General features: G+C 37.9%; 1 protein-coding gene across 4 annotated transcripts in view; it reads left to right on the top strand.

Annotated features, from left to right (window-relative positions):
- LOC131049143 (uncharacterized) overlaps positions 1 to 22,968 on the top strand; it is an 84,848-nt gene that overhangs the window by 24,289 nt on the left and 37,591 nt on the right. For 2 of the 4 annotated variants that reach the window (XM_057983174.2, XM_057983171.2), the window contains exons 5-7: positions 16,419 to 16,490; positions 17,407 to 17,523; positions 17,655 to 17,744. In XM_057983174.2, the coding sequence (XP_057839157.1) occupies positions 16,419 to 16,490; positions 17,407 to 17,523; positions 17,655 to 17,744 (279 nt within the window). The remainder of the gene's footprint in view (positions 1 to 16,418; positions 16,491 to 17,406; positions 17,524 to 17,654; positions 17,745 to 22,968) is intronic. The other 2 variants (XM_057983172.2, XM_057983173.2) reach the window with 2 other exon arrangements.

Genomic DNA, 22,968 nt, shown 5'->3' on the forward strand with positions numbered 1-22,968 from the left:
CGATTTCCGAGTCGAGTCATGCTCGTTGTGTCCAGTGGGCTCGGACTCGGACTCAGACAAGTTTGGGTCAAAAAATCGCCCAAAATCGCACTAGCCCAAAATCGTCCAAAATCGCTGAGTTTGGCGAGTCCCAACTCCCAAACGCGGTCGGTGGCATGCAACTTTAAGTTAAAAAAAAAAACACAACTTCTAATATGTTTTGAATCGATTTTTTTTGGTTTATATTATGCTTTGAGCCTAAAAGTGAACTTCATTTCATTCATTTGGCAAAATAGGATGAGAAAGGTGAGTTGTAAAATTAGGGGGGAAATTGCATTGATAAAAGTAGGGAAATTTTAACCTCCGAGTCTAATTAGGCTCCAATTCCATATAACAACATATACTTTCATTTGGTGCATCAAGAGTTGGAAAGGAAGAGTTTGCATCTCATTTGATCATATGATGACATTGATTTTTTATTCCATGAGTTTTGTAATATTGTATACATTTGACAATATTTATATATCTATGTTTGTTATTTCCTTCAACTACAATTTGTGTTTATGCTTATGTGATTGATGTATACTTGTGTATGTAATCAAATTAGCTTCTATTTGATGATGTTATTGTGTCTTTAAGGTGTATTTAATAAAGGGTACATGAAACAATTTTTAAATCTTTAAAAATCTCTAAATTTCTTGAGTTTTTCACTTTGCCGAGTCGGAGCCGAGTTTTGACTCCCGAGTTGAATTGGCCTCGTCAAGTTCGAGTCCCGTTTCTTTGGAATTAACTATGAAATTGAATTGACAAATGTAATGAAAGACCAAAGTAAAATACTTTCCTTTTGAGGGAAAGATTGAATCTGAAATGTAATGCTGAAAACCACAATGATTACCTTGATGAAGTTTTGTTTGTCTGCACACAAAGCAATTAGGGTGTTATGTAGTATGTCTTCATAAAACATTGATCATGAATGCCATCTTCAATGCTTGAACTTGACTTCACTTCTGCTCCAATGCTTGATGAATGATTGATTGCTTGCTCACTTGAATTTGTTAGTGTAGATCTTGGTTTCAATTCGTTTGGTTAGAAATGAGAGGGGTAGACCTCCTTTTGTACTTGATCGTCAAAAATCAAATTGAATTTTCACAATAGGTCGACACGGGATCCAAATTCCCACTCATTCATGATGACCGTTAGGTGGGTGCAATTTAGGGCCCAATTAAGAGGCCCCGGGTGTGGTATGCCCTGGTCCTGATTTAGCACTAGGGTGTGGTATGCCTGGGTCCTGATTTGGGTACCCAGGGTGTGGTACGTCCCAGTCTTGGAAATCAGGACTCCAGAAATGGGGTGAAACTGGGAAATTGATGAAAATGTGGAATAGGTAAGTGGTGTGAGTAGAATTAGCATTGCAATTAGGCCTTGGAAGATGGAAAGCCAAAATGAGGTCAAAGTGAAGACAAAATTGTAGGTGAGTACAATTTAGGACGCTACCCCCACACATCTCACTAATGAATTTTCTCTTGATTAGTGCCAAGAGATACCAAATCTGTTGGCAAGGTGAGAATAGGGTATGAAGGGCTGCGTGGCTTCGTTTTCTATGCTACCATTTACCTACATAGTGAAGCAACAGGCTCTGTGGGCACTTGAATGGAGCTCTTCACAAAGCAGATCACTCTTGTCAATCACGCCTTCAATGGAGCTATTTATAGGGATAGCATGACCACTTCCAATGAGTAGTCTGATGCCAAAATCCTTCAACAAAATAGAATGGAAACTATCCAATGCGTTGCTGGGAGTAAATGATAATCGCCAAAGGGGCTAGATGCAAATACAAATGAAAAAATAATGACTGTAGTGGGCAGAAATTTGCCACAAAAACCTTTAAAATAGGTCGAAATGGCCAAGATTTTCTTGCAAACATGTAGTTTTATCCAAAAGACAAAATGGGTAGGGGGTAATTTTGCCCTCTTGTAAATTTTTTTTGCTTGTTCGTCCAAAAATCTATATAGAACAGAGTTCCCTATAATTTACAAAAGAAAAAAAAATGCAAAAAATGAAGTTACTGTTTTTCACCTATTCCAGATTCAATTGTGATGACGGTTTGACTCCATGACACTCTATGATAGAGCTATGCAGTGTTACTTAGATGCAAGGAGATGTGTAAACTTGGAGAGAGAACTGACAAGCGAGAAGCCAAGAGAATTGAGCAATCTTTATGTAAAATTCGAACCAAGACCTTCAATCAAAACCATCTCTAATACCATGTTGGGATTAAGTCAGAATCAAAATGCACAACCTTCTACAAGTGGAAACCAAATCAGCACAAATAGCAATATCTATCATATACAATGAGTGTAGTAATGTACATAGAGAGCCTTGCATACATAGGTAAGTTAGATGAGGTAGACAAGTTGGATACAACAATTGACCAACCCTCTAAACATGGACACTTGTGAGCTCACTTGACAAGTATGTGAGCAAGTGGCAAGTGGGTATGCACTAGGTGTCTCACTAAATGAGTACACATGTCAACGAGATGGCTGAGACAAAAGTCTAAGTCCCTAAGTGGAGACTTAAGTAATGTGAATAGGACTATCTCTAGGCATGCTATAAGCTAACTAGTTTGATAAAGTCACTATTTACACCAGCACTGAAAACGATTTTCAAAGGCCTAAAAATAGCAGTGTGAATACCTAGAAAATTCTAATAGTTTTGGGTTAACCCTGATGTAATTTTTAGCAAGATCTTGCCTTAGAAAGTTGGAGAATGTATATTTTGTAGAGGAAATCTTGAGGGGTTTAAGTCCTCGATGAGTCAGGATTGTGAGTTGTTAGGCCAGAGTCTTGTCTTCTGTGGAGTCTGAGTTGGTGTGATGAAGCAAATAATCGAAGTGTAGGCACGAACGACGAAGGCTAGCAAGGGGAATTTTGGAGGGATGTAATTATGAGAAATGGACTTGAAAATTTGAGAGGGAGTTAAGGATTTGAGCTTAAAGAAGAATTTCGCTCGTAACCCTTCCAAAGGGTCCAAAGCGAATTCTCCTAAGAGCCTCCCTTGGTCCTAATTTGGGCTATAACCCTTGCTTCCAGGCTTCAATTGAATGAAGAATGATCTATCCATGCCTTTGGAAGTGAGTTGCAAGCAAGTGTGATAAGGAAAAGTGAAGAATTTGTGCAAAGAAGCAAATTTCGCTCCTGACCCTTCCAAAGGGTCCAGAGCGAAATTCCTCTTTAGCTCCTGTCCTTTCAAAGGTACCTAAGCGAAATTGTCAAGATGTGCTTGTGATCCAACATTTTGAACTAGGCGCCTCCTTAAGGTGATTTGGTAGCATGTCCTAAGGTGAGAGCAATGTGAATGAGGGTGAAGTGTTGAATGTTTGAATGATATCTAAGGCTAATTCCTCAAATTTCGCGAATTTCCTTAGATCTCCGTTCTTTGCATCAAGCTTAGGTTCCAAAGATTTAATTGAGGTTGATTGAACTTAGAGGCACCCTTAGGCATGCATTTGAGTAGGTCATCATCACTAAATGTGAAGGATTTGAGCATAATTGCAAATTTCGCTCCTGACCCTTCCAAAGGGTCCAGAGCGAAATTTATCTAAGCTCCTGACCCTCTCAAAGGGTCCAAAGCGAAATTCCCCAAATGACTTAGTTCTTCACTAGAATTATTGAATGGTGGTCATGCATGGCAAGGGAAAGATTCAAAACTCAAGTTTAAAACAAACCTAAATGAAAAGGGATGTGAATTGAGCCTAGAAGAGCAAATTCGCTCCTGACCCTTCCAAAGGGTCCAGAGCGAATTTCCTATATAAAGCATTATACTTTGCTCAAACCTTTAAACTAATTCATTCCTAAGAGTTTTTGAAGGAGAATTGACTTGATCTTGATAAGGTAAGGGTGAAAAGACAAGTCCAAGGCAAGTTGAGTGTAAATTGAGTCTAGAAAAGTAGAATTCGCTCCCGACCCTCTCAAAGGGTCTAGAGCGAAATTCATCTAAGCTCCCGACCCTCTCAGAGGGTCTAGAGTGAAATCCTTAGATGGACTCTCAATTTCGCCTAAGTGCACTAAAAGAGTCTTGTTTTGATGAGAGGGTCGGGAGCGAAATTCATCTAAGCTCCCGACCCTCTCAGAGGGTCTAGAGCGAAATCCTTAGATGGACTCTCAATTTCGCCTAAGTGCACTAAAAGAGTCTTGTTTTGATAGCGAATTGACTTTATGGTGATAGGAGGTTTGATAAAGTTAAATTCAAGGCAAATAAAGGATGAATGGAAGATGAATTGAGCCTAGGAAGAATATCGCTCCTGACCCTCTCAAAGGGTCCAGAGCGAATTCTCCTAAAAACACATATTTCCTCCTTGTTTAAATCAAGGTTTTTGTTCCTAGGACATGGTTGAGGGAGGGTTGATGTATACTTGCTTTAAGAAGTGAATTTAAGTGAAGGTAATAATGGATTTGAGGCTAAAAGACAAAAATCGCTCCTGACCCTTCCAAAGGGTCCAGAGCGAATTTTCATAGGATCCTCCCTTTTGCTTCAAATTTGGACTAATTTTATGCCTTGGAGCCTTAGCTAGGACGTTATCATGCCTTGGAAGCAATTGAAGGCTGATAAAGTGGAAGATTTGAGTCTAAAAGAGCAAATTCGCTCTTGACCCTCTCAAAGGGTCCAGAGCGAAATCCTTAGGATAGCCTAATTTCTTGCCAAAAACGTTGAATGGACATCACTTTGAGGGTAGATGGGCTTGATAGAGATGGAGGGAGGACCAAGAAGCCAAGCCCAAGAGCAAAAGTTGAAAGAAATGGTGAAAGTTTGAGTGCAAATAGGAAAATTTCGTTCCTAACCCTCTCAAAGAAGGGTCCAGAGCAAAATTTCCTCAATAGGACCTGTCCTTCCAAGGATACACAAACAAGTTTGCTTATAGTTGCCTTTGAACATCAAAATTTGCGCAAGGAGATCTCCAAGATGTCTTCGTAGCAAGCCCCAAGGGTAGAACAACATGGATGAAGTTCATGCTAAAGTTTTTTAATGCTTGTCCAAGCCTCATACCTCTAGTTCGCTCTTGTCCCTTTCAAAGGTACAAGAGCGAATTTCCTCAAAACACTTTATTCCTCACTCAAATCGATAATCAAACCTTATTCTGAGCAACTAAGGAAGCAAATTCGCCTAAATTAAACACTTGCTAGATTCAAAATTTCAAATATTCGCCTTTTGGCGCCGAAGTTTTTTTTAAAAAATTTTAATACAAAGTCGGCCAGCTCAAGGTGTAATAATAATTTTTTTTTATATAGAAAAGTCGGCCTTTTTAGAAGAGGGGTGAAGGCGTAGGAGAGTGGATCCTAAAAGCATTAATCATTCAATCAAATGATTTCTTCCTTAGAGTGAATTTGAGGAGCAGATTTGAAGAAGAGAATTCCAGCAATTAGGAAGCAAATTTCAGGTTTTAATCTCCAAAGGGCGAAATCAAAAGGGAGAGCGAACAGCAGTAGCTGAACTCATCAAGACAAATTTCAAAGGCAGATTTTATTGAGTGGATTGGTGATTGAGAAGGCAAAAGACATATCATATAAAGGCAGGTCCAGGCAGATTCAACACTTTTAATCTCAGGCCTGATCCTCTCAAGGACGAACTCGAAGATCAGCAATCCTCCGAGGGTGAATTTGATTTACTTAAGGTGCAGACCTGAAGCTTTTAGGAGAGCGAACTTCTTTGAACAACATTTACGGAGGAGGTAAATTCAATAGCAAGACATTATTTACCCTTCTTGTCAGGTTCATTCCTTTTAAAGCTCAAAGATCAAGATTGAGGTATGTTCAATGTCTAAATTTGGATGAAGATGTGATTTACTTCAATAAAGATTATTTTTGTAAAGATAGGTCTTCTTATTTAGATTGATTCATTTGTAATTTCAATTTGTAAATTTCAATGCTTATTCATTTATTTTCAAATTGAAGTTCAATTGTTCTTTTTAAGGTCTTGAATCGCCTATCTTTGTGACCTATCCCTTTAAAACCCTAACTTAAGGTATCTATGTAGGTGATAAATGGCAAACCCCGAGGCAAGCGGATCCTCTACTCGGCAAGCCTTCATTAAGGAAGATCAAAGGAGTGATGACTTGGAGACGAGGATCACGTCCAAGTGGAGCAATATTGGAGACACCAACTTAGGAAACTTCAATGTGAAGAAGTTTTGAGAAGCACCCTACATAGGCAAGCCATCACCCATAGCCAAGAAGATAATTGAGAGTGGAATCATCAAGGCAGCAGGTTTCCCTCCCGCAGTCAGGTGTCATGAGCTAATGATCAAATGTGCCAGGCATTATGATTCACATTCAAGGACAATTGTGGCCAAAGATGGGACTATCCTCGCCTATCTCTCAGAGGGAGCTATAAGTGAATCTTTTCATCTTCTTGAGCAGAGGGATATGATCTACAAGAGCCTAGAAGGAGCCAAGTCTATCTATGAAGATGATCCTGATACTTGTCTGAATTTCATCAATAAGAATTGGTTGCTCAAGAGTAGGCCTCGCCTGAATAAGATACCTAATACCCCTCACAGAATTGATTTCCAAGAAGTATTCAGAGACTTGATAACCATGCTTAATCGAATTGTAGGTGCCTCTCAAGCCTTCTTTTTCGACAAGTGGATGTTCTTCTTTATACAAGTGATTGTTCAAGGGAAAGGGATGTTCAATTGGGCTAGGATTATCAATGACAACCTAGATGTGCAGTTGAGGAGGTTAGTCCCTACTAAGTCATTCCACATGAGCTTATATGTTATATATTCTCTAGCCAGATGTTTTGAGTATGCGGGACTACCACACAGAGGAGTTGTTGGGAGAGGGCCCAGAGAGATAAGAGTATGTGATTCTTATGCCCAATTGCATCATCCACCTAAGAATTACTACAAGCTAGTCAACGATACATTCACAATGCATATCACTAGGACACTACAAGGAGGAATTCACCAACAATTGTCTCCAGAGGCACAAGAGCTTGTGAAGAAACATGGTGCGTGGTTCATTCAATTTCCTAAATTCACCTACATCAGAATTCATGGATGTCCTTCACCTCCTTATATGTTGCCAAGGTATCCAATGGATAGGATAGTACTTCTTGAGGTGACTAGACAATTGGCAGCTTGTGCTAAGGCATTGTTGACGTGTATTTTGCACACAATCATACACAGAATAAAATACCCAAAGGCATCTTATCCTCTCTTGAGTAAAGTCGCTAACTGCTGAAGATATCGCAAGAAGGATCAGTTAGGATGACTCCAATGTTCTTTTTAGTAGGGTCTCTACGTGTGGATAAGCTCCAGTGGTATGATGTGATTTGCTGGAATCACAAGGGGACTTACATTTGATGATTGAACTTCTGATCTGCTTTGCTGGAACACAGGCTCTTACTAGCTTAGATTTGAAAAAATGGAAAAAGGATGAGGGCGAAGAGAGGATCTAATCCTAATACTAAGAATGTAGGAGCAATGATTGATCTTTGATGAAACTCTAACTAGGTCTTGTTTTGACATCGTAGGACCATCTCCACAAGGCTAGTGCGATCTTTGAAGGGAAGCTTTATGATGTTCAAATCATCATTGCAGGCATAGACACCATCAGGTTGATGCATATCAATGAAGAAGCGACAATTGAAGTTAGGCTTAAGCTGAATGATTCCAGTTGACTACGCAAGGCAAGTCTGCAATCAACAAACTGCTAGTAGTATGGATATACGAATTTCACCATCAATCAAGCATATTTCTTCCACTCATCTAATAACATGAAATCAAATATGAGAAGTATAAAGACCATGCAAATTGTCGAATTGACCCATAAATTTCACCATTTCTTCAATGAAGTTACAAGTCTCTTACAACAACCTCTTGGCAACAATCTTTGCCTTCTCTCTCTACTCTACTCTAATTGCTATTCTAATCACCTTCTAACCACTTTCTATCTTCTAACTGCTTCAACTATTTACATACTATCTCTAACTATCTTCTCATTAGCCTTTACAAATGAAATGTCAGGGCTTATATAGTGCCCTCAATACAATTCGATGGCTTAGATCAATTCGAGATCAATGGCCAAGATTCAACAATGAAAACCCTAATTAGGGTTTGTTACAACCATTACATAACATTTAATGCTTGACCAATGAAATAATTGTATTGCTTGGACACATGTCCTCTCTGGAAAATTCCACCAATGGATAGCTGGGGTAGGTACATCGGAGTTTGTGCCACCTTCCATGAGTTAGGTACATTGAATCTGGAAATGCTGAGGTGGACCACACTGACTGGAGAAGTGATGATTAGGATGCCACCTCGTCTGACACTTGTAACTTGGTAAATATTCAACTTGATGTTGTTAAGAAGCTAGCTTTAATTAATTCATCTGGTACTATCTGCTTCTTCAACAAACCCTTGTTCTAACTTCTTGTGTCCTTGATGTGCAGGATGACTGTTGTACCTCGCCTTGGAATGCTGGATTGGAAGAGGTCGCCCTTGATGACGTTAGTCCAAAGAAGGCCGTCCTTGTCGATGCTTGATTGTCCTTGATGAGAGCCTTCCGACTTGTAGATCCTTCGAGCTCGGGAGTCGCCATCTTGATACCTACACAACATTTCAAAATTAGTAACATGATTTGCAACGTGGAAATATAGACTAGAAAGAGGATTTAAGTTTTAAATTAGGAAACCTCATGATAAGTCTTAGAATTATCATTTCCTAAATTCACTAAGCCACTTGAGATTGAAAATTGAAAATTCAAAATTGAGACTAGGAGAATCTCGCCATACCTCCACTTGGGAATTAACTCTAAGAAAAGATGCAAAATTAAGCAAGTTTGCTAGGCAAAATGTGGATCAAAGTCTTCAAAATGTGCTTCTTCTATCAACTTCACCACTTCTAGCCTTCAACGCTTTGAGGAAAATTCGCTCCATCTTTAGTCTTCAACTAAATTCACTCCTCCTTAGGCCAGATTTCGCACTCCTTTATCGCTCCTTCAAAATCGCACTTGGACAAATGATTGAAAGATGGATTAACATGCTCAACACACCCCTCTTATATAGGCGCTCATCTTGATAATTGCCCCTAGGCCAACTTGGAAAATAGGCCCAAAAAACAAATAAAATTTAATAAAAGAGGGGGCCGACCTTGCAAAATAATACCCCAAGCGCTCCTTTTTTTTAAAAATTTAATTTAATAATAATTAATTAAATGCCTTTGTAATTAAAAACTTCGATTTTTTAAAGGCTTTAAATTAATTATTGAATGTCCATGCGCTATTTTTAAATACCAATTTAATTAAATCTTTCACATTTTTATTGAATTTGGCATTTTAATGTGATTCGAAAATATTTGCGCCTAAGCATGGGAGGAATAAGGGACACTAACCACATCGCTCTAGTCCCTGGGAGAGGGACAGGAGCGCTCCTTCATTTTGGCCTCGTTTTTCTTGTTTTTCACGTTCAGAGTCTTGTCTTAGACGTCCAAAATAGCATTTTAATTGGGAATCTTGAGCTTAATTCGTCCCTTTGTGGAAGGAGTGTGCTTTAAAGTACTTTCGCCCTGGTCCCTTGGTGAGGGACAGGAGCGAACCTTTGTTCCTTGTGCTCATCCTTGTTTATATCAACTTGCAACTGTCTTCACGGTGTAAAATGATGTTCCTTACTCCCTTTTGAACACTTGAAATGTGAGTGGCAACTTAAATTTGGACACACTTGAACATTTCGCTCTGGTCCCTGGGAGAGGGACAGGAGCGAACTTGGGTAATTTCATCACTTTTCATGGTCCTTGCAACTTTGTTCTTCTTCGAAGTGTTCCAAACATCATCGCCCCCTTGTACCTTGGCCTAGATTTATTAAAATTCGAAGGGGAAGTCTAAATAACCAAGATTTCGCCCTGGTCCCTGGCTGAGGGACAGGAGCGAATTTGCATTTGTAGGCTCAATCACTTTTTGCCAATGCTTAAAACTATCTTCAACGGACTTGTCATGCTTCCTTTCATTCACCTTTGACATGGAATTCGTTTCATCTTGGCGAGAAATTTGTCTAGAGAAGAAATCGCTCTGGTCCCTGGCTGGGGGACAGGAGCGCCTAGGACAATATGGGCTTCACTTGGCGTTTTTGCAATCTTCAAATTATCTTCAACGGACTCGTTACGCCTCCTTTGCTTGCCTCAAACTTAACACTTACGTGATCTTCGCCCAAAACCTATCTTATAGGGAAAATCGCTCTGGTCCTTGAGAGAGGGACGGGAGCTATCACTTAAATTCGCCCTGGTCCCTGGCAGAGGGACAGGAGCGATTTTGCTTCTAGGGTCAATTTTCCTCATGATTGCGCTTTCAAGTTATATTCAACTGATAAAATGTATCTCCTTTGATCTTCTCAATTCGCGAAATCGTTCAAATCTTTCAAGAACAAGGCAATTTTGGATTTCAAGCTCCGGTCTTTCAGTGAGGGATAGGAGCGAATTTTGCTCTCCAGGCCCAAATGCTTCACTTTTCACCATGAAATGTCTTTGCTAGGGAAGATATCATCCTGCTTCATGCTATGAATAAAAGTTAATGTCCAAAAAAAGGTCTAAAATTGTGCATATAAAGAAAATCGCTCTGGTCCTTCAATGAGGGACAGGAGCGAATTTGACCTTCTAGGCAAAAACTTCATCATTTCATTGCTTTTGATCAAGTCTGGATGCTCTATCATGCTCATTTTACCCTTCACCATGCCTTTGATGTCTCAATTCTTCCAAACAAGGTCAGGAATGGCTCAAATAAGCTTTTTCGCTCTGGACCCTTGGTGAGGGACACGAGCGATTTGCCTTGGACCCTTGGAGAGGGACAGGAGCGCTTTTCGCTCTGGACCCTTGGAGAAGGACAGGAGCGAAATTTGACTTTTCGAACTCTCTATCAGGACAATTTTAATGGAATATAACATTTAAGTATAAGAATACTTTAAGTTATATTCCATATATACTTTCAGGATGTTTGAGAGTGGTTTCAGACCTCCAGGAGTTATATTGCAAAATCTAGTTTTTTGAGGTTTTTCAGTTTCCAGACTTAGTCAAATTTCAGGATCAGGACTTTCAGACTTAGCCAAATTTCAGGATCAGGACTTCACTCCAGCAGGACCTGCTATCCTATTGATCTCCCCGACAGCACTCAAAATGCAAAGGCCAGCTAACAAAACCCTAAAAGACCTAGAAAACAAACCCTAAAAAGCAAAAAAAAACATGGGTCCCCATTTGCAATGGGGCGATGTGTGAAAACGTCACAACAGGCATCAAGACATAAGCATGGGAATGGTATCCCTATACCCATTTCGCTTGGAAATTCAATTGAAGTTTGTCCTAATTTTCAAGTAGCTGAAGATGTAGAAAAGGAGCTATCTCTCTACTCATTCACATCTTTTGCTTCGAAAGATAATTTTGATCCTAGTGGTCATATGGAAGAAACAGTTGGGAAGAAACACATGCATGTGTCCCAAATAGAGGATTTTTGGATAAATGCTCAAGATGATTTGGAAATAAAGAAGAGGATGCACTCTCGATTGCCTTTGGATCTTATCAGGAGATGCAAAGTTTATAGAGTAGCATATCAAGCACAAGATAGTGGTAGATATCTTCAATTTTCTTATGAGAAAGAAGACAGAATTGAAGATCGATTGGGATGAGCAAGAGGTCGCGGACTTGAGAGCATTGATGGATCCAGTCTTGAGTTGTACTCGCAGATGGGTGGATGTCCAGCATCAAAAGAAGGAACAAAACATAGCTATGACATTTAGCTTAGAAACAAGAACGAAAGGAGGAGAGGCGAGTGCAAGCGAGAACACTTCTCATTCTAAGGGGTTGAAGAGAAAGGAGGGACCTAAAAAGAGAGAATTGTCCAAGAAGAAACAAAGAGTAAATCCTGATCATCCCTCTAGTGCTTCTTCTAGACATGAAAAGTAGATAAGTCAAGGAGAGGATCAAAGAGAGAAGGTGTATGAGATAGATGAGTCCATGGAGTCCATAGTACAAAATGATAAACAAGACAAAGGAAGGACACCTTAGCACTCATCAAGTCAGTCACTTCCTCTCCAAGTTGGTGTTAATGAGCAACAAGGAGAAAGAAATGATGATGAAGCGACATCTCCTTTTAGAGGCAAGCGGCCATTGCCTGAGGAAGTGCAAGTAAGAGAGGGAAAGTCTTCCATTCCGGATTGGCTTAGAGAAAGACTTACAAGGGTAGTTGTGGTTGAAGAAGAGGAGCAAGTATTTGATTTGGAAAGTCTTCTAGGCAAGTCTCAAGAGGGGATTGAAAAGAAGAAAGCTACAAAGATATCTAAGATGATCAGCGATGATACATGCTCTAGAAAGATACAAATAACTACACTAGCAGTGGACAAGTATGATGATGAGATCATGGTAGAAGAATATGATTTGGAGACATTTGATCCTGACCCACTTACCTCCGAGCAAGCCATGGAAGATGCGATTGATTCAGTGAGGGCAGTCAATGATAAGCTAAAAGAAGAGATAGAAAAGAATAAAAGGTTGGAAAAGGAGATTAATGCTTGGAGGGATTATTTTAGCCAACTTAATGAGCCATTAGGGCGGCAGGATCCAGTAGTCTCACCCTTGCAGGCACTCCCTCTTGAGTCGATAAATCAGGCAGAAAAGATGAAGAACTCAGCCCGACTCATGGATACATGGATTGATAGATCCTACATGGTAGCCAAGGAATTTGTCGGAAGAATGATGAAAACAGTCCACAGGGCCATCCAAGTCCTTGAGATCATTCATAGTCTAGTGGTAACCGCCGATGCATTCACTCACATTAGAGATATTACCATCCCAGTATTGCAAGTGGTAAGGAAGACATCAAGACAGGTTTTAGCACAAGAAAAGATAGTTGATGGTGGAACCTGTAATCTCCTAGAATGGTCAACCTTGCTCCAAATGAAGGAGGTTCTTTTCAAAGACATCAATAGTAGGTGCAGCTGAGTTGAGGACACTATCCATCCTATTCAGGATAAGGTGTTTGATGTACTATGTGCAATCCTTGATAGAAGGATAGAGATTGAAACAAATGTGGATATCCAAGAATTGGAGGACAAGATCAAGGTCATCTTTTGTAGAGAAGATAGCATAATCACAGAAGAGCAGCGAGAGCAGATGTATACTACTATGTTCCTGATTGAGAAAACAAAAGAGCTGGAGCACAAATGGGAGATGACTCTTCTTGCGGCCTTTGATGAGGTCCTTCACTTGGAAGAGCGAATGAAGAACCCACCCGAGATTCCCATTGCAGAGATTGAAGGGATTACATCCAGATTCATTGAATATGCCAGAAAGGAACAAGGAAAAGGGAACAAAATTCTAGATGAAAAGTTGTTATGAAATGATGTGGCGATTCAATCCCTATTGGAGGATGCTTCCTCATTATTCGTGCCAATTTCTATTGGCTATGTTATGATAATGCTTATCTAAATAGGGTTATTTTTGTACCAAACCCTAATTAGGGTTTAGGTGTCAAAATCTCAGCCTTTGATCTTCTTTAAATCTGGGCCATTCATTGTATTTGAGAATGTTATATAAGCTCTCACTCAATTCATTTGTAGGGGTTAAGAAGAATAAGATTATTAGCAGCAAAGAAGAAGAGTAGTTATTCATAGATAATACAAATTTGGTGAAGAGAGAAAGTTGAACAATCGTTGTTATATTTTTCTATGAGATTAATGAAACATTGAAGTTATGGTGTTTTATTGCAATCTTTGTGGCTTCTTACATGGTTGTTTATCTTCTTGAATCACTCTTATTGAAGGTAGTATTTAGATGTTAGAGTTAGATTGAGTGATAAATGCTGTGCTTGATCTTTTAGTGAAGCTCATAGTCCAAACCCCTAGCCTCTTACTAATTGTAAGTGTGCCTTGTGTGGTCAACTGGAGATATTAAAATTGTTTAGGGTTCAATCATTACTTGAATATTGATACGTATCCTATTGATAGTATCTATGTTAATGAATGATTTGAAAATCTTTTGAATTCCCTTAGAAGATTTCACCGATTCCAGTAGAGTTGTTGTTTTATGGCAATATTGAGATTGGTAGAGTTTCACTAAGATTGCCCTCCATTTAGTCATTCATAGGCTTAGTTTAGCATAGCCCTCTCTAATCTCTTATCTTTTGTCCTTTTTTCGAAACATTGGTTAGTATAAAAAGAAAAATCCAGTTCCTCGTTGGTTAAGTAGTTGCAAGAACCAGCTTTCATAGAAAGTACGTAAGGCCCCTTGATGAAATAGCAAACACAACGATAACTGGTGCTTATCCACACGTAGAGACCCTACATACCAGAACCTTGGAGTTGCCTCGATTGATCCTTAGGCAAAATCTTTAGCATTCGGGGAAACTTTGTTCAAGAGAGGATAAGGTATCTTTGGGAATTTTATTCTGTGTTTGATCGTGTATAAAAAACACATCAACAGGGACTAAGGGCAAAAATTTGGAGATGATGAGGGGATGGCAGGGGGAGAATGGTGGAGTAGTGGTGGGGGGTGGTGCTGATATAAAAATAGAGGTCAATTGAAATCTTCAAGGCAAAATCTGCAATATAACATCTTTGTGATTGCCCCATGAAAGGTCAACTAATTTTTAGGAAGTTAAAGGTTGCAATGAGTATGTATGGCATGTGCCATATAGCGAGTGATCCAATGGCATCCTCGGCATAGGTGGTGGTGTTGTGGGGGATGTTGCCCCAAGTCCCCCAGTCTTAGAAGCGTCCCCTACAAGGGACATGGTTTTTTTTGGGGGGGACGTGTCTTTGTGGAACACTAATTTATCTCCATGGTACAATTTTAACATGCAATCATCTAGATTATTTTTCATTTTGAATGAATTGTTGAAGTCATTAACTGTTGATGTGGTCTTAGAGATGTTCGTTGCTGATTCCAGATGCACATCACTTTTTTGTCTTCCTCTTAGGTAGAGTTTTTTGACTAACAGCAAGGGTTATAGGAATATATGTTGTAGACACGCCTTACACCAAGATGCTTTGCAATATGTGTTGCCTCTAGTTCATTCTGTGCTGCAATTGAGCAATGCCATATTCTAACTGTTCACTTAAGTTTGTATTTGCTTTATCTGCCATTGCCAATCTCTTAGAGTCAGGCTTCCATCTCTCCATCTTTGTCTCAACAAGTGGTTTGGATTGGTCATTATCTTTTCTTTTTGCCGTATTTCTTTTTGACTAGAATCTGTTTTTTACAATCAACTTGTGTTATTCTCCAACTTTATAATGCAAATTGATTCTCTCATCAGCAAACTTACTCTGATACTGAACTTATGGAATCTGCTATGAAGCAGATGGCTCTGAATCTAATCAATTTCTGCTGGGTCTATTGTTTCAGTGATGTCAAGATAGGATTTATGCTTGGTAGGGCATTTGTGAAGCACACAAATACAATGGGTTATAAGTTATAACTATCCAAGAGTGCATATCAATTGATTTTATTACAATCTCAGGAAATATGCAAGTGATGGGCTTGTTGGTTGGCATAGGAATTACTGATCACAATAGGGATCAGGAGTGGTTTTTATCATTTGGAAGTGCATGAATCAAATGATGGATTTAAATTCAATGATGAATGCACAATTCGCTTTTTCAAAGAATTTTTATCTAATTGAGGAAGGCAGAAATCCATTTTACACTCAACAGATTAAGCTTTCAATCTTCTTGTGAACAGCTAATCCTCTCTGATTTTTGAGGCACTTTTATTGCATTTCTTTTATTGCCCACATTTATATCATGGGTGTTCAATGACAGTCATTCTCAGAGAGTATTCACAGGTGATCTAGTTCTCGCACAGTATTATTGTTTCAGGATATTTTTCATCCACAAAACTTGGAAGAAAATCTTCCTGAAAGGCAACACGGCTTAGTTGGCTCTCTTACCTTGTTACAATGCAAAATATTAATAACATGATAAAATGGACAGTGCTTATTTATTTCCAAAATATCTTTATTTATACATGTGTGACATGCCGTTAAAAATTAAAACAACTATCTCCTAACCAACCTTAGTGCAATATTTGATCTCCAACATATCCCATGGCCTGTGGTAGTCTTGATCTTTGGTTCCACTTACAGCAAATGGACTATTGTAAGTTTTTGAGTTCAATATATAACCATTGAAAATGAAACTAGAATTTACATAGGCTGCAGTTAAATTCTGTTAATTGTAAACGATACTTAGTGTCAGATCTAGTTTTTTAGTTCAATTGTATTGTATCACATCTATAAAGGTTGAGAACAATCTGTCTACTAAGATCTTAGATATTTGATGGATTTAGCTAAATGCCTAACAAAAGTTCTACGTGGTGTATGGAAAACCATCTATATATTGTCAAGTCATTGATTCATTGTAATAATATGAATGACTCCATTTTTCCTATTTCTCATTTATCAGAACCAGGTCGATGCAAAAGTTGTTGTAGCTGGCCTATCAACAACATGCAGCCAAAAAATACATAATCAACTGGTGAGTTGAAATTTCATTTTACCTTATTCTTGTTCTGTTCATCATCTCACAGGTTTCCCCAAGAATATATAGTCTTTTGCATGTGATACATCTTGCAATAATTTTTTCCTTCAAAAGGGCATATTGGGACATAATGTCTTTGGTAGCAGAAATTTTTTAGGTTGAGAATGGAAATAAGACAGTTATTTTTCAATGCATAAATATATTTTTTGAATTTTTATTTCTTGTCCAAATTGTGTGTAGTACACGTGTTTCTTTAATTTTCTTTTCAAAATTCATATACTTGCTGATTCAACGTTTGGACAATTCTAGACGTGAAATTCAGAATGAGGATAGAAAAGGCAAAACATTATGTGGGTTCATTTCATTGTTTTGTCAGGCCCCTTGCCAGATCCACAGGGAAGCGAAAGCTTCCTAACCCTTGGAACTGGAAATGCTTTTTGTTTTTTGTCAGGCAACTGCTTGTTAAAATCTGGAGATGTAACTCAATTTTGGTCCAGACTAGCCCATTATATCTGTCAGGTTATACTAGTTATTAAAAATTGCAATCTTTAGAGGAAAATATCGTGAAACCCTGTGATCAAGATTTCTACAATTAATTGCATTTATTTTGTGATTTAAAAAACTTAATGTACATGCTTACCTTACCTAGGTGCGAGTATTCTCGAGGGAATTCAATTGTGCTGATCATTTGTTTCAAATTTCACCTACCTTGTTTATTGGTTCATGACTGTTTCATATAGGACTTCCTTTCTTGTTCACACTTCTAATCATTTTCTTTTGTTATCCATTTCTGATAAGAGTTAATTTATGGAAACTCAGTAAGATTTGCTACCTTCGTAATCTGAACTTCTCAACTTCTCATATGGGTGCATCCGAGTAGCACAATTTCCTGAATTCTTTTTTCTACCTATAGGCAGGTGTGGAAAGGATGCATAAAGACAGCAAATATGTACTGTTCTTGGATGATGATGCTAGACTCCATCCTGGATCACTTGGTGCTTTAACAGCAGAAATGGAGAAAAATCCAGAGGTTAATTATTTTCTTTAAAAGTTTGCTTTTTCTCATATTATTTGTGACCGTGTCAAAAATATTTCTTTGAGTATCATTACAGTGTTAGTTTCAAAAATTTCAAATATATCTCTCATTTTGTTTGGGTTTAGTGTGGATTGCAGATATTTATTCAGACAGGCTATCCTTTTGACATACCTTCTGGTAGTTTGGGGAGTTATTGCATATATGAGTATCATATGGTAGTTCTCTCTCATTTTATGACTTCTACTTTTTTAACTCTTGTCTGTATGGAATCTCAGGTCCTGATTTTCTTCCTTGATTGTATAGTGCCTTTTATTTGCACTTTTATTATCTAAGTGCCTGTTAAACTGTGGCTCACAACGTTGCAATTTATAGTGGTTATGTTTCTAATTGGTTCTTTTTGTGGATGAAATAATAGTTGACTTTTAGGTCTGTTCAACAGGAGTTATTGTATTTGTGAATATCACATTTTAGTTTTCTCTTGTCCTTTAATTTCTACTCTTTTAAATCAAGTCTTTGCTGAATCTCAAGTCTTGGTTTTTGTCCTTGATTGCATATTGCCTCTTATCTGCACTTTAATTATCTAAGTTAGTTAAACTGTGGATCACAGCAGTGTAATTTACATCTGTTATGTTTCTAATCAGTTTCATTTTATGGATCAAATAATTGTTTATTTTATGTCATCTGCGAATCAGTAAATTATGGTTCAGTCAACCATAATTGTTTATATTCATGTCAATATTTTTCCTTTGCTAATGTGGTTCAGTTTAGACTTATTATATAGTTATTGCAATTGGAATAGTAATTATTTAGATTTGTGTGCTAAAGACATGAGAATGTTACCTGTAATAAACAGGAAAGTATCATCGATAACCTTGGCCTTGGATCTTCATTGCATGCCAATGTGCTTGCTTGAAATAAGAGGATAGAAAGGATGAAGTTTGTAGAAAATAAAACTCTTCTAGATATTTGAAGTGCATTGTATGTCAACAAATTCGCTTGAAAGAATTAGAAAAGAAAGAATGAAGTTAATAGAAGAATAGTTGTTCTTGATGGATGAGAGGCTGCATAATCAGTTAATGAATATTTGGAGGAGTCAGGGATTACAAGGGACTTTGTCACACACCTACTAGATACATATACGGTAAATATGTAATATCTACATATTGAATATAGAATATGAATATAATAGTTGATAGGTGTAAATGGATGAATAGGGTGAAATGTTATTTATATGTGGATTAAGGGGCACATTATAGGATTTGTCCTGTCAGGGTGAAAGGTCACATCTCTGGTAACAAACATTAGTAATTGATCAGAATTAGTTAGGTATATAACAGACATTTAGATTAGAGTTATATTTCCACTAAATGACAAATTCTATTAAACATGAAATCCATTTAGGTGAAACATATTACCAGATAAAACCATTGCAAGACAAGATTGAATACTACAGTTATGAGATAACTTCTTTGTGCTGATCACTTCCTCCATGTAGGAAGAAATTCTCCCAGTTCCTGTTTGCAAAGGGCAAACTGTGAACTGAACCTTTTTGTAGTCATTGTCCTTTCCTCTAACAGTAAAACATTTGGAAATGGCATTTCAATGCCTTGAATTCTTTCTGCTGATTTTGCCAACTCCAGAGCAGTTGCTAGAATTTGATAAGACATTGTCCGTGTTGACTTTGAGTAAGTATAATTTTAAAGTGGGTCCAAGCATGCTTGAAGAATGGGTTTGTGGTTGGAGTATAATTAATTTTCCTTACAGATGCACTCTTATTAGAGTTGTATAGGTTGAGTAGGTACTGATAGAGATTGATAAAAGTCAAGCTTCTAGTTGCAAAGTTGAACTAGTTGTACACAATATGTATGATGAATACCGATTGAGATGGCTATTACAAGTTCTTTCAAGGTATCAGATAGCCTTGCAGACTCCAAAGTGGCTTTCAGCTGAAGAATTGTTAAAGAGGCAAATCAGGCCCCACAATACATTTAAATGTGTATTTATATTAAGCGCTTGGTAATGCAGATATACTGAATACACCTTTTCATTATTCCCTTAATAAAGGGACACTCCGATGTACTCTAGAAAAATGGAGTAATTAATATTCACCATCTTATTGAGTGTACATTTTTGCACCTGATTATTTGTGTGCCACCATTATTTCTGTACTGTATTGGTGATCTGACTGCTATGATCACCTTGCAATGGTTGTTGTGTGAGTTGTTTTCAACAGTAGCTTTATCTTGTTTCATTGTGTTTCCTCATGATTGTCTGAAAGTGGTTGAATGGGATTACTATTTTAGTATTTCCCATCACAACATCTGTTCTTGAAATCAAATGGTATGCTTTATAAGCCACCTAAGATCTAAAGGCCTAATGGAAAGCACATAACAAGAGAGAATCAATATGAAAAGAATAAACTGTATTCTCATGAAGAATGTAATAGGATAGATGAATGTGTAAATGATGTTCAATTTACATTCAATATCTAAGTTATATTCTATTATCTAATTTTGGTATTATTCTTATTGTATATATCTGACTATATTCTTCCTTGTGACAGATGAGAGGAACATTTAATATTTTCTATGTCCTATCTCACGAATGCCACTTACTATAAGTATATGACAAACAAGGCACGGTCAAGCAATGCCTTGATCGGTCATGACCGATCAAGACATTACTTGATCGTGTCTTGTTGTTAATACTAATAAATTGCATGTTACGTAAATGTCAATCGGTGTGGAGTATAACCGATAATTATCGGTGTTAACCAATCGCTACCACCCGATAGTATATCGGTGGCTGTCAATGCTAACAGTCGATAGTTATCGGTGTGTTAGCCTTGACAACCGATAACTATCGGTGTAGACTAACACACCGATAACTATCGGTGACTAACATAACACTACCCGATATGCATTCGATATATACTATATGCACCCCGATATAATATGCAACCTGATCTAATGCAATCCGATAATATATTAATTGGAGTCATCATTATGTTAGATCGATATTCATCTAGATACAAGATTCATTAGATAGATGAACATGAGAAAGATGCATAGTATGATTTAATCAATAGTTTGGTCATATACAAATATAGAATGACTATCAAGGATGATTCAATTGCTTGATGGTTTTATCATAGTTATCGATATGATAAATGATTGAATGAGAGACTTCATTTATCTCTCATTCAATCGTTTATCTTACCGAAGCTATTATGCATTAACACTCCCTCTTAGCTAGGTAAGATGATGTAGACAATATATTCAAGCATCATATTTTAATTGATAGTGATCATTTTAGTCATTCATGGGAATCACACCACTTAATCATTTGGTATGAAGTATCACCTATACACGTGATACTAGAGTTCATTATGTCAATCTTGCAATTGACAGGATATCACCTAAGCATGTGATATCAGTATTGCCTACACGCAAAACTTAAGGATAATCATATGAGAAAGATTAATTTCTCACCTTATCCTAGTTGTGATAAGTGCACTTAACACTTTTATACAAGTGTTTTATCACAACACAATCATGGCACATCCATGACATACCAGAGATCCAACATGATAACTGGTGTGGACACTATAAGATCGTCACCTTATAATGTTCCATACAAGTGTTCACTATCTTGAGAGATCGTCACCTCTTAGATGTGAACACAGGGAATAGAATCCAAAAGTTTGTCCTAACTTGACAAAGAAGTTTACACATTAAACATCTTATGGATATTTCACATTTAAATTACAAAGCAATTTACCTTTCTGTCATACCTAAACCTTTTCTGAAGTGATCAACCTTCACTCTGGAAAGGGGTTTGCTCATAATGTCTGCAGTTTGATCTCTTGTACAAACATATTCCAGTTGGATTGCATTCCTATCCACCATATCTCGCATATAGTGGTATGGAATCTCAATATGTTTGGATCTGTCATGAAACACTGGGTTTACTGAAAGTCTTATGCAACTCTGATTGTCACAGTGAATAATAGTGGGTTTCATAGGTTCTCCAAACAACCCTACAAGCAACTTCCTGAGCCACACTGCCTCTCAGGCAGCCATAGAAGCTGCAATGTATTCTGCCTCGGTGGAACTTTGAGCTACAAAAGACTGCTTCTTGCTGATCCAAGATATCATAGCTGAACCTAGACTGAAACAACACCCTGAAGTGCTTTTCCTGTCTGTTACACTTCCAACCCAATCTGAATCTGTAAATCCATGTAAGTCTATCTCAACCTTCTTGTATTTGAGACCAAGGTTTAGAGTACCTTGTAGGTACCTCATAATGTGCTTCACTGCAACCAGGTGTATCTCCTTTGGTTCACACATAAACTGACTTAAAGCATTGACTGCATAACAGATATCTGGTCTTGTATTTACCAGATACATCAGGGACCCAATCATCTGTCTGTATTGAGTAGGATCAGTGGGTTGTGACTCTGCTGCTGCTGCTTTGAGTTTATGTAGTTTGGTTTCCATAGGAGAGGTCATGGGTCTACAATTTAGCATTCCGAATCTCTTCAAAATATCCAAAGTGTACTTTCCTTGGTTTAGTATGATGTCAGAATTCTGCCATACTTCTAATCCTAGGAAGTAATGAAGGAATCCTAAGTCCTTCATATCAAATTCTTTAGATAGATCATTCTTGCATTGTTTTATAAGTTGATCACTTCCTGTGATTAATAAGTCATCAACATATAAGATCAATATTAGCATGTCATCTCTATTTCTTTTGTAGTAGAGATTAGGGTCTACATCATTTTTGGAAAAACCTAGTCTTGAGAGATAGGTGTCTATTCTTTTATACCATGCCCTGGGAGCCTGTTTGAGCCCATAGAGAGCTTTTTTGAGTCTACACACATGAGACTCTGAGTCAATAATTTCAAAACCTTCAGGTTGCTCTAGGTAGACTTCTTCTGAAATCTTGCCATTTAGGAAGGCTGTCTTAACGTCCATTTGGTGTACCTTCGATCCCTTTGCTGCTTCAATGGCTAATACAACTCTTACTGAGGTGTACCTGGCAACTGGTGCAAAGGTTTCTTCATAATCTATTCCTTCCCTTTGTGAGAAGCCTTTGGCTACAAATCTGGCCTTGTGTTTTTCAATATTGCCGTCTGCAACATGTTTGATTTTGAACAGCCATTTAGATGAAAACCACAGATTTCTAGATTGGTCTAGATTAATCTCCCAAACATCGTTCTTCATAATGGATTGATACTCTTCAAACATGGCATCCTTCCATACTTGATTTTGAAGTGCATCTGATACATTGCTTGGTTCAGCTTTAGAGAGGTCATTCGTAAGGGCAACATAGCTAGCAAATTTATTAGGTTTTTAGCTTTCTCTAAAAGTTCCTAAGGGAGCAGCAAACTTCTGAGCTTCTTCTACAGTTTTGGTGGCCCATAGTGGTCTTTTCTTG

This window comes from Cryptomeria japonica, chromosome 2, assembly GCF_030272615.1.
Source record: "Cryptomeria japonica chromosome 2, Sugi_1.0, whole genome shotgun sequence".
In the NCBI taxonomy this organism is placed as follows: Eukaryota; Viridiplantae; Streptophyta; class Pinopsida; order Cupressales; family Cupressaceae; genus Cryptomeria; species Cryptomeria japonica.